Consider the following 10221-nt stretch of genomic DNA (forward strand, 5'->3'; position numbering starts at 1 on the left):
AGGTTTAGCAGCAGACCAATTCCAAGTCAGTGAATTTTATGAAGTCAAGGATCGGAATACAGATCCCTTTAAAAGCTAAGTCATGAACTTCCTGTTGAAGTCTTTGTGTCCCCCACCAGGGTCAGGCAGACCTCAGTCCGTAAATCATCTCCTGATGTGCTCCTCACTCAAGTTCTTCCTGACCCTCCTAGTTCCTTACCCCTATTTTTAAGACACCAACCATCTACTAGCAAGGTGACATTAATCTAACACCCACGGGTACCTTACCACCCCCCTCACAGCTATGCAAGTTGGGGAGGCCAAGAATACAAATACAAAAGAAACCCAAGCTGAGGTTTTACTTACATGGATAAACTTTCTCCCCCATGAAAAGACTATGTGGCACTCCACATTTCAATGTAAAAATAATTACAGTCCCGGTGACACATACAACTCCCACACTGACAACACATACACTCAACATGCCATATGATGTGTAATCGCCATTTATTTTTTTTCTGGAGAACAGCTTTTCTTCAGTCCTTAAGGACTTAGCTCCTTACATGGGCTTTGGTGGAGGTCGTGGGGCAGCACCCTGAAAGAACAGAACAGTAAATTTAAAAACATGAACGAAAGAATCCCCCCTCAAAGAACTTGACTACTACCCTCCCATCACTAAGAATGCATTTGGGTCATACATGCATGGAAAACTGGTCAATGTGGATCATCCACATTATTCCATCTGAAACAGATTCTAAAAGCTCTTCTTTTTTAAAAAATTTTACTTGAGAGAGAGCACAAGTGGGGTGAAGGTCAGAGGGAGAAGCAGACTTCCTGCTGAGCAGGGAGCCCGACGTGGGACTCGATCCCAGGACTCCCGGATCATGACCGGAGACGCTTAACAACTGAGCCACCCAGGCGCCCCCTAACAGCTCTTCTTTAGAACAGTCTCCGAGCAAATGTTTTAGATGTGAGTCCCACCTACCTTACCTATTTAGACCTTAATTTGAGATTCCTTGGGTCCTCATGTGTCTCTTGTCCACCATCCCCTCTGGCTTCCACCTCTTTTTTAAAAATACTTATTACCTCGGGGGCAGCTGGGTGGTTCAGTGGGTTAAGTATCTGCCTTCAGTTCAGGTCATGATCCCAGGGTCCTGGGTCCCTGAGCAGTGAGCCTGCTTCTCCCTCTACCCTTGCTTGTGCTCCCCCGCAATAAATAAATAAAGTCTTGAAAAAAATAAAGAACAAAGATACTTACCGCAGGTCTAAATCGGGGTGGGGGTGTTCGGTCCTTCCGTGCTTCACGAGAGCGATTCCTGACTACCTTGCTGTGAATGGCACAACTCACACAATAATGTAGTTTCACATACAGCTTGGGAAGCACATAGGCTGAGAAACAGAAAGTAAGAGGCATAACAGTAGGTATTACATACCCACATTGCACTTGTTCTCTCATTCTATCAGTCAAAAATAAACCTACTTACAAAGTTTCACTTCCAAAGCAATCGTTCAGTTTGATAACACATGTGCATTTTCACAAATGAATAGTCCCCTACTAACCCTTGTCACCACAGGTACCAAATCCACAGCCTACTGGCAATGAACCAACAATCCAGTTCCTTCAGCAGTTGCACCAGTCCTAATGCCTGTTCCTGGGCCCCTTCTCCTTGCCTAAGAAAACTAACTTGTCTTAAGAAAAACAAATGATCGGGGCGCCTGGGTGGCTCAGTCGTTAAGCATCTGCCTTTGGCTCGGGTCATGATCCCCAGAGGCGGGGATCCAGCCCCACAGCGGGCTCCCTGCTAGGAGGGGAGCCTGCTTCTCCCTCTCCCACTCCCCCTGCTTGTGTTCCCTCTCTCTCACTGTGTCTCTGTCAAATAAAGTCTTAAAAAAAAAAAAAAAATGATCAAAATAGCAGAAAACACACTGCTCCAAAGATCACCCCTGACCAAATTAGACTACCTTCATTTTTGAAACATTCTTAAGATTTAGTCTGTACATCTTTATAACGGGTACTCGAGTGTTCAACAATCCAGAAAGGTTGCTACGTTTTTCATGTTTATACCTAGTGTTCCCCAAATGCTGACACATGATAAACTCTACAAGTGCTTTTGCAATCTCACCCTCTAAATAGGCAGCCACAAATCATGACCCAAAGACTGCACTATCACACAAGGCCCCACTCTGTCCAGACAAGATTAAAACAAACGAAGCGAAAATACCGGTCTCTTCTACCAACAGTAATCCTAAAGGCCCGCAGAAATTGCCTGGAACGCGCCAGAAACGTGCCCACGAACAGAGCCTGCAGGTGGGGATGGGTTGTGCCAGAAGCTCACTCACCGTCGAAGACACTCGCTTCGGAAATGTCCCTGACGGCGGCGGCCTCTACTATGTTCCGAATAACGAACTTCTTAATGGCCTTATCCTTGGGCACACAACGGGCGCAGTTGGTGCAGCGAATAGGCTGCACGTGGCCGCGGCCCTTTTTGGCACGACCATTATTCCTTCTTTTCTTGGTCTGCATCAAAATGAAGATCCTGTTACCAATGGGGCGCAGCTTCCCCAACCTTAAGCCCCCTACCGGCTACAATCGCGCCGGCAGCCCCGAGAATGGCTCTACTCAGACCTTCAGCCCCTCTGCACATCCCTCCAAGGTCGAAGCAAATACACACTGTATGTGCTCTCCGTCATGATCCAGGCTTTCAAGTCCCCACAATCTTAAGAATCTGTTCCTCTCAGGACCCCACGCGGACCCCCAGCACTCACCACGCGCCACAACTCACCATCTTGGTAGCGAGACCCGAGAGAGAATGTAGCGCCGGGCCCGACTCTCTTATATAGCACGAGATCCCTACGCGCACACAGGAAGACAATTTAGGAGACGTACAGCGAGAACGGCAAAGCCACTTCACTCAGATTTTCTTCATTATTAAGCGTTTACGCTGAAATGTAGTGGTAGAAAGGGGTTTCTCGGGTTTTGTTATCCGTGATAGAAAGTGACCATGGGACTATTTAGCCGGCTGGCGGAAGAAAATTAGGGTTATATGTTTCCCACTAAGCACTACGACCCCTTACCCCGGAAGTAATTCTGGGCGTTGTAATTATCCGATTTTGCGACGCTATGCGCGGAAATTGCCCGCGCAGGACCACAAATCGCACTCCCTGTCGGAGGGCAGAGTCGGGGAGGTGCATGGGAGTTGTAGTGGAAAGCTGGCCGGCCCTTGGCCCCGAAGCTCTCTGACTGAAGGCGGCGCCGTGCCACCGGGGGACGCTCTCGGCTCATTTCTCTGACAATACTGTTACTTGGTGTAGGATTGAGAAACGGAAGTCCTGGGGGAAAACAAAACATTTTGTTAATTCCTCCTTCCAGTATGGACAAAACCCCACGAAAGGCCATAGGCAAATACATGGGTGTTAGCGCTGTTTCTTATTCACTATTTTTTTTTTTTTAAATATCACTGGATCATGTTAGCATAGCGCCAGACACTGTAGTAAACGCTTTATAAATATTAACTCATTTTACCTTCAACAAGCCTATAAGGTAGGTTCTATTATTATCCTCCCTTTACAGATTGAAAAACTGAAGTTGCTGAAAATTACAGAGTTAGTAAGAGGTGTCCTGGCTCCACTACACTATGCTGCCTTCCGCCTAACAAAAAAATGGGTGAAGGTATATAACCTGGAACAGTAACTTCAACGATTTTGATTCCGACCCATAGCAGAAATGTATTTTACTTTGGTTCTCAATACATACACAGACGTACAAAACTGAAATACAAATTTCATGAAACAGTACCTGCCCTTAGGACATAAGGGGCAATGATATGTTCTGTTTTCTACTTTATTTTTATTTTTTTAAATATTTATTTATTTATTTATTTATAGTTATTTATTTGACAGAGAGAGAGATCACAAGTAGGCAGACAGGCAGGCAGGCAGAGGGAGAAGCAAGCTCCTGGCTCTTCCCACATCGGGCTCTATCCCAGGACCCTGAGATCATGACCTGAGCCGAAGGCAGACGCTTAACCGACTGAGCCACCCAGGTGCCCCTGTTTTCTACTTTATTTTAATAAATGTTGATCAAGCCCCACTAAAGTGATTTCACCACTCAATGAGTCTGGCCCGTGATTGAAACATACCTTCCTGCATATAAGCTCCATTTACCTTTGGAGAGCCTTCAGAAAGTCTTTAGCTTGGAGCAGGAGTGCTATCTGTGGACAACCACCCAGTTGTCTCCAAAGTTGAAAAAACTAGAGTGTCAAGGGGACCTCCCAGAATTCAGACCGAAGGTGGTACAGATGGAGACCAACCATTCATTCATGAGTCATTCTGGAGTCCGAACACCAGTCACTTTCCCTCAAAAGAAACCCATCATGGTTTCTTTTCACCTCTAATCCACTTTACTGGGGTTGAAGTTTATTTTCTAACTTTTGTTTTGGCTTCAGAACAACTATATTCATGGTCTCTCTCGAGTTTGAATTTGTTAGTGTTAATGGGTTATGGGAAATGATAGACTTTAGATGGAAGTATCTTTAATCTTCACTTCAATATAGTCTCATGGAAAACAGAAGGCAGACATTAGTGTATGGATTGGCAATGAGATAGGAGAGAACAGGAAAAAAGTTCAGAGTGAAGGGGACAGAAAATAGTTAATATTTAAGACAGAACCAAGTTAATGTTCTTGTCTTGGCTTTTTGGATTTTTATAGCCTGGGAGTTTCAGTGCCGGCATTCCCTGGCATAAAGATATGGGCACAGAATTTGGAGTAACACACTCCTGGGTTCAAGTCTGGATTTTGACATTTATTGGTTGATTAGTCTGGACACGTTGTTTATTCTCTCTTGGGCTTTTATTTCTTCACTAGTAATGGTGGATCATTCACTTTTAGGTGGTTTCTACAATTACATGAATACTTGGCACAGTGCCTTGCACTTATGCTCAAGAAGTGGTAGACCCTATTATTATCATCATTCATGTTATTATAACTTGCATTTCCTTGAGCATATAATGTGTTTTGCATATAGTAGGTACTCAAAAAATGTTTGATGAATCTCTGCTTTGGATGGATAGGCAAGTTGGGCTTCCTCTATCCTGAAGGCACTCCTGGTAGGAAAATCTCCACTTTCCACTGTAGGTCGAAAATTCTGTTCTTTCTGTAGCAACAGCTTGAGCATTCTTCTTTGGCTTCCTCTTAATCTTAGGCTTGTTCACCTTCAAAATATTTAGTAGTTGGTACAGTGTGCAGCAAGGAGATCCCCCTCCCTCCCAGCAGAAAATTACAGCAAAATCTGCAAAAACAACCAGGGGTGTTAAATTACTCATGTTTATTTATAACAGACCTTCAGCCAGTACAGTACAAAACTTACAGTAGTATATCTCCGTTACACAAATATTTACTTACAATATATTACATATACAAAATGCTTTGCAATAAGTCTCAAAAGCTAGTTTAACTCCCCTTGAGAAAGGAGAAAAACCCTTTAAAAAAAGGGGGAGGGAGAACCAAAGGAAGAGGGGGAGGTGAAAGGGTAAGGTCCAAGGAGACACCAAGCATAGGCTACAAATGAAACCCTGGGAGAGAGAGAGAGGAGAGGTGGTATTGCACTTGCTTCTGTGTTTTATTTTTTTTCTTTTTGTTCTTCATAACTTCTGATTAAAAATATATATAATATATATATATTATGTACACAAGGAAAGAAGCTGCTGAAAGTATTACAAAATCCCATCCGCAGCTTGGACACTGACACAAAAAACAAAGGTCTGGAAAAGTGTCTATTTAGAAATTTTCTTGTGTGGTGTTGGTCTTGAATATCAATATAAAAGGAAAACACCTCTTTTCTCCATGTGGGTTTCAATGTTGTTTTTTTTTTTTCTTTTTCTTTACTTTTTTTTTATGCAAAAGGAGCTGGGAGAGAGCATGAGGATGTTTGAGTTTCCAGACCTGGAAGGCTCTGGAAAGTAGGATTTTGTACCTAAGACCCTGGTTAAAGTGCAGTGATGGTCTGGAGAGAGACAGAGTGCCCTTCTCTCCCCTCCTTAGCACCTGGTCTTGCCCTTCCAGTCTCTGCTCTCATGGGCTCAGAGTATAGCCTCAGAGCATAGTCCTTCATGTTCCAGGAGGTTACAGGTGCCAGAGCTGACTGGGGGAGGGGACAGGGGCAACCTAAGGCTCTGATACCCTAGAAGGGACTAGTCCTTATGAGGTGTCACCAAGTACATAGCAGACGCAAAAGAGACGGTAAGGGGTAGGTCTAACAGGAAGGGGCTCAATAACCAGAACAGTTGAGAAGACCCTAGATATTAATCTCAGCTCTGCTGCCATCCTGAAAGAAGGAGCCAGTTCCCTGGGGTACTGTTGAGAAGACTCTCCCCTTCTCTAGAGACCACTCTCCTTCCAGCTAACTCCCCCATCCTCTGCCCTTGGCAACATCTGTTTATTGCTACATTGTCAAGGAGGAACCATCAACCCACAAAGCCCCTCCTTGACAATCTGGTTCTCTAAGGGAGACTACATAATGGGGGAGAAAAAGAAGGGAGAAAAGTTTTTCTAGGGTCTCCCTTCCCATAGAAGGTAAGGTAGACTCTTCCTAGAGCCCTTAGGAGCCCCAATCCCAGGGTCTGTTCCTTAGCCAACCCTTCACCATCCCCCTAAATTATCCCTGATAGGGAGTGAGAAAAGTAGGAGGCAAAAGAGCCAATAAGGAAAGGACATATGGAAAGAAAGATGGAAGGGAAGAGAAAAGGAGAGAGAGAGAAGGACCAAGTGTTACAACTTGTGAGGTGTTGTGTTTGGTTTTTACTTTCTTTTTTTTTTTTTTTTTTTAAACATAGAAAAACAGCCTTTGGTTTGAATCTCAAGGAAGCAGAGAATGGGATAGCTGTGGCCTTGGGCAGAAAACGCTTGTAGAAAGAGACCTCCACTCACAGTGGAGCCGTTATCTCCTCCTGCCCCCTTCTCACTAACTAGGTTACCCAAAAAGCCAGGGATCTCTGCTGTGGCCAGGAGGAGCATACCTCCTCCTGCCCTACATCTGGGAACTGAGTGTAGAAGGGGGCAGTAGAGGATGACCCCCAGTTCAGTTGTGCCCATCCCATTCTTGCTGGGACAAGAATGGAATGAGGTGAGGGGCAAATGCCCTTCCTCGTCCTGGGATAATTTTTGGTTATACTGAAAATTAGGAGAAAAGAGACACCCTTTTCTCCCTGCCACTGATCCTAAGAACAGGGCCCAGAAGCCTGGGAATGAGGGTGAATCCTGCAGGGGGGAGAAGAAGAAGGCAGCATGACTGAGGGGTTGAGATAACCCCTGTCATCAGGCAGCAACCCACTAGTTTCTCATAGGAGAGGGACGGCAGGAGCCCCTGAGAGCCTAGGAAGGTCACTAGAGTGAAGAAGATTAGAGGTGGAAGAGAAAGAAGAATTTTAACCCACCCCCTTCCCATGCCCTGGTTCCCAGTTAGGCACCTGTGGCTCCCAACATGTCAGGGACAGGACTGCAGACCTAGCCTTGGCCCCTGAGAATATAAAATTGGGGCACTCCAAAGAGAGAAAAACCACCACTGAGTAGACTGGCAGGTTGAAGAGAGTAGCAGTGTTGGGGGTTGTTTGAGGAGAGAAGAGATAGATCACATCCCAGAGGGAGATTCCCAAATGTGGGCTTTGAGGAACTCATATTACTAGAGGAACGTCAAGAGGACCCTCAGTCCCACAGTGCCTGGGGAGAATTTCTTCAGCCCCTCCTACTTCCCAATGAGGAAATTCTTCATTTGTTCAAGCATAGTGCAAGCTGCCTAACGTGAGAGGGCACAAGAGGTATGGAGTACCAGGTTGAAGGGACCCAGAGAGGAGATATAATGCCACAGAGCTCAGGTAGGGCCAGAGGGAGTTATCAGCATCAAAAAGAAAGATAATGCAAAAGGTGAGGACTTAACACAAGAAGCTCAGAACTCTTAGGACCAAGAGGAGCTTCCTATCCCGAGGGCTGTTAGAGAAAGCTGGATCAAAGGACGAAAAATTAGGCCTAAAGTGGGAGGGGACTGTGGGCCGGAGGGTGGGGGAGTGGCAAGTGACTGATAAAAGTTAAGAGAAAAAAGCAAAAGAAAAATCCACAAATTATATTAATAAATAACTCTGAATATGCTGGGATGAGAGAAGAGGAAGAGGAGAAACATAATCGAAAAGGCCTGTTTCATCACAATGCTTAAGTCAGTCAGGGTAGAGGAGAATAGGTGAGGAGGGGTCAGGGCCAAGTGTGAAGTCAGGTAGCCAGTGGTCTAGGCTACCGAGCAAAACTCCTTGGGATGAAGTGGGGCCAGAGCTAGACTCCTGTAGGTAGGGCAGTGAAGTGGTGGACTGAGGGGAGGGCGGTAGGTGGCTAGCCCACCTTGTGCTCCCCCCGGACAATGTGGGAGGAGAATTCGTACCGGTCCTGGCTGTGGTAACCACAGATGTTACACTCGAAAGGGTCTCTGAAGCCATGGCAGCCCATGTGGATGGTGAACATGACATGGTCCAGAAAGAGGATTCGGCAGTGCTCACACTTGAAGGCCTTCACGGGCTCACCGCTCTCGCCCACCACCCGGAGCACCTCCTTGGAGGGGCCCGGGGTGCCCCGCAGTAACCCCTCCTGCGGCTTGGGGTCCTCTTTGGCGTAGGCAGGACTGGGCCGGCCCACCACAATGGTGGGAGGTGGCTGGGGTGGGGGACCCTGAGGGAGGGATACCACCCCCCCAACCCGATCTTCGTGGTTGCTCTCTGTGTCTGTGGAGTCCTGGCAGCCATTGCTGGGGGATGCCCCGGGGTCAGTCAGGGGGCCTCGGGCCCGGTAGAGGAGGGGGCCTCCATCGGCCAGGTCCTCGGGTCCCTCACCTGCTTCTCGGGATCCCGGAAGCTCCAGTCGACCGGGGAGGGGCTGCATCTGGGTGTAGACAGAGCTGATGACGGGTGTGAGTTCTGAGATGCAGTTGGTAGGTGGAAGGCGGAGGGGACGCAGATGTTCTGCCCCCACAAAGGCCAGAGAGCCTCCGAAGCCAGGCTCCAGGCCGTGATGTGCCACCAACTCCACATCCTTCTCATAGCCCCCCGAGTTCACATCATAGGGGATGTCAGAGAGGCTGAAGCGCATCTGCTTTTCACCTGTGGAGGAGAGGATCTCAGCAGAGCTGGGTTTGAAGAATTCCTGAGTTTCCCCAGGATGACTTCTTTGTTTGCTTACCCTGGGGATGGCTGTAACATTATTTACCAGCCCTCATTCACTTCCCTCAAGGTCAGGACCTCTGTGGGGCCACTCCCCAACTCCAGGCTATAATTGTAGGGAAGGACTCAGTCCCAGCCTGGGGCTGATCTTTAATACTTCCTTCATTGCCCTTTATAAAGCTAGAGAGGAACCTCAAGGCCAGGTGGGTGGACCCCATACTCATACTTCCTCCCTGACACTCAGGGCCCTTCTCTCAGATCCCACAGGTGGAAGTCCTTGCTGTTCTCAAAAACTGGGAGAACCTGAGCTCCCTGACCCCCCTCCTCTTAAAACCACCGCAAGAGCCCTCAACACCCTCTCAAGGTACCTTCTCCCCCATCACGCCCCTTCTGTTCTGGGGATGGATTCTGAGCACCAGAGCCTACCAGACAGACCACTTTTTCCCCTCCCATCAAATCTCCAGGCCCAACTGGTCTGATGGCTACCAGAGCTCAGGTTTAGAGGAACTGTGGCTTAAAGCTGATGTCTCCTCCCCAACTGGACTCTTACCTACAAACTTCTGGGGGGTGGAGCGCTTGCGTTTGGTGAGGCTGTTGGCCAGCCGATCAATGAAAGTTGGCCGCTCAGAGGATGAGTGCAGCATGGAGTCTGGCACCATCTCCAGGTCACGTATCTCGTCACCTAGAGGGAAGGAGGTGGGGACAAGTCGAGCATCTGAATCGGGGTGGCATTGGCTCAGCAGCCTTTGCCTGGAGAAAATCAGCAGGTCAGTAGCCAAGGAAGATCATCCCCAATACCTGGAAAATTGGGTTCCGCTCACTTCCCCTTCTCTAAAGCTCATCCTAGTAACATTTCAGTTAATTTGAGGACCATTAGATACATGTGACCCTTGGTTTCATACTTCCTTGTGTTCTCTCTCTCCCATTAGACTGAGGACATAGATCAGAACTTCCCTGACCCCTGGACCTTCCTGCAGCACCTACCACAGGGCTCTGCACCAACTGGAGTGCTTGGCAGATTTACGAGGCAACTGTCCCTTCTCCATA

General features: G+C 47.4%; 2 protein-coding genes across 4 annotated transcripts in view; both read right to left on the minus strand.

The window, feature by feature from the left end:
- Positions 1 to 469: 469 nt before the first annotated feature.
- Positions 470 to 2839, minus strand: RPS26 (ribosomal protein S26). Its single transcript, XM_021687239.2, has 4 exons — positions 2763 to 2839; positions 2320 to 2497; positions 1238 to 1368; positions 470 to 574 (listed from the first exon to the last, which is right to left on the minus strand). Exons 1-4 carry the CDS (start codon positions 2763 to 2765, stop codon positions 539 to 541), a joined length of 348 nt encoding a protein of 115 aa, XP_021542914.1. The 5' UTR covers positions 2766 to 2839; the 3' UTR covers positions 470 to 538.
- Positions 2840 to 4600: 1761 nt separating this feature from the next.
- IKZF4 (IKAROS family zinc finger 4) overlaps positions 4601 to 10221 on the minus strand; it is a 17892-nt gene continuing 12271 nt past the window's right edge. For all 3 annotated transcript variants that reach the window (XM_021687238.2, XM_044914797.1, XM_044914796.1), the window contains 2 exons: positions 9725 to 9856; positions 4601 to 9114 (listed from right to left, as the gene is read on the minus strand). In XM_021687238.2, the coding sequence (XP_021542913.1) occupies positions 8354 to 9114; positions 9725 to 9856 (893 nt within the window). In that variant the 3' untranslated portion in view covers positions 4601 to 8353. The remainder of the gene's footprint in view (positions 9115 to 9724; positions 9857 to 10221) is intronic.

The sequence above is a fragment of the Neomonachus schauinslandi genome, chromosome 5, assembly GCF_002201575.2.
Source record: "Neomonachus schauinslandi chromosome 5, ASM220157v2, whole genome shotgun sequence".
NCBI classification, from domain to species: domain Eukaryota; kingdom Metazoa; phylum Chordata; class Mammalia; order Carnivora; family Phocidae; genus Neomonachus; species Neomonachus schauinslandi.

Excerpts from the sequence above, each read along its gene's own strand:
- RPS26 (XM_021687239.2), bottom strand. Across the intron at positions 1,369-2,319 it reads CGAAGCGAGTGTCTTCGACG|CCTATGTGCTTCCCAAGCTG; the intron begins GTGAGTGAGCTT and ends TCTGTTTCTCAG. Across the intron at positions 575-1,237 it reads CACCCCGATTTAGACCTGCG|GGTGCTGCCCCACGACCTCC; the intron begins GTAAGTATCTTT and ends CTGTTCTTTCAG.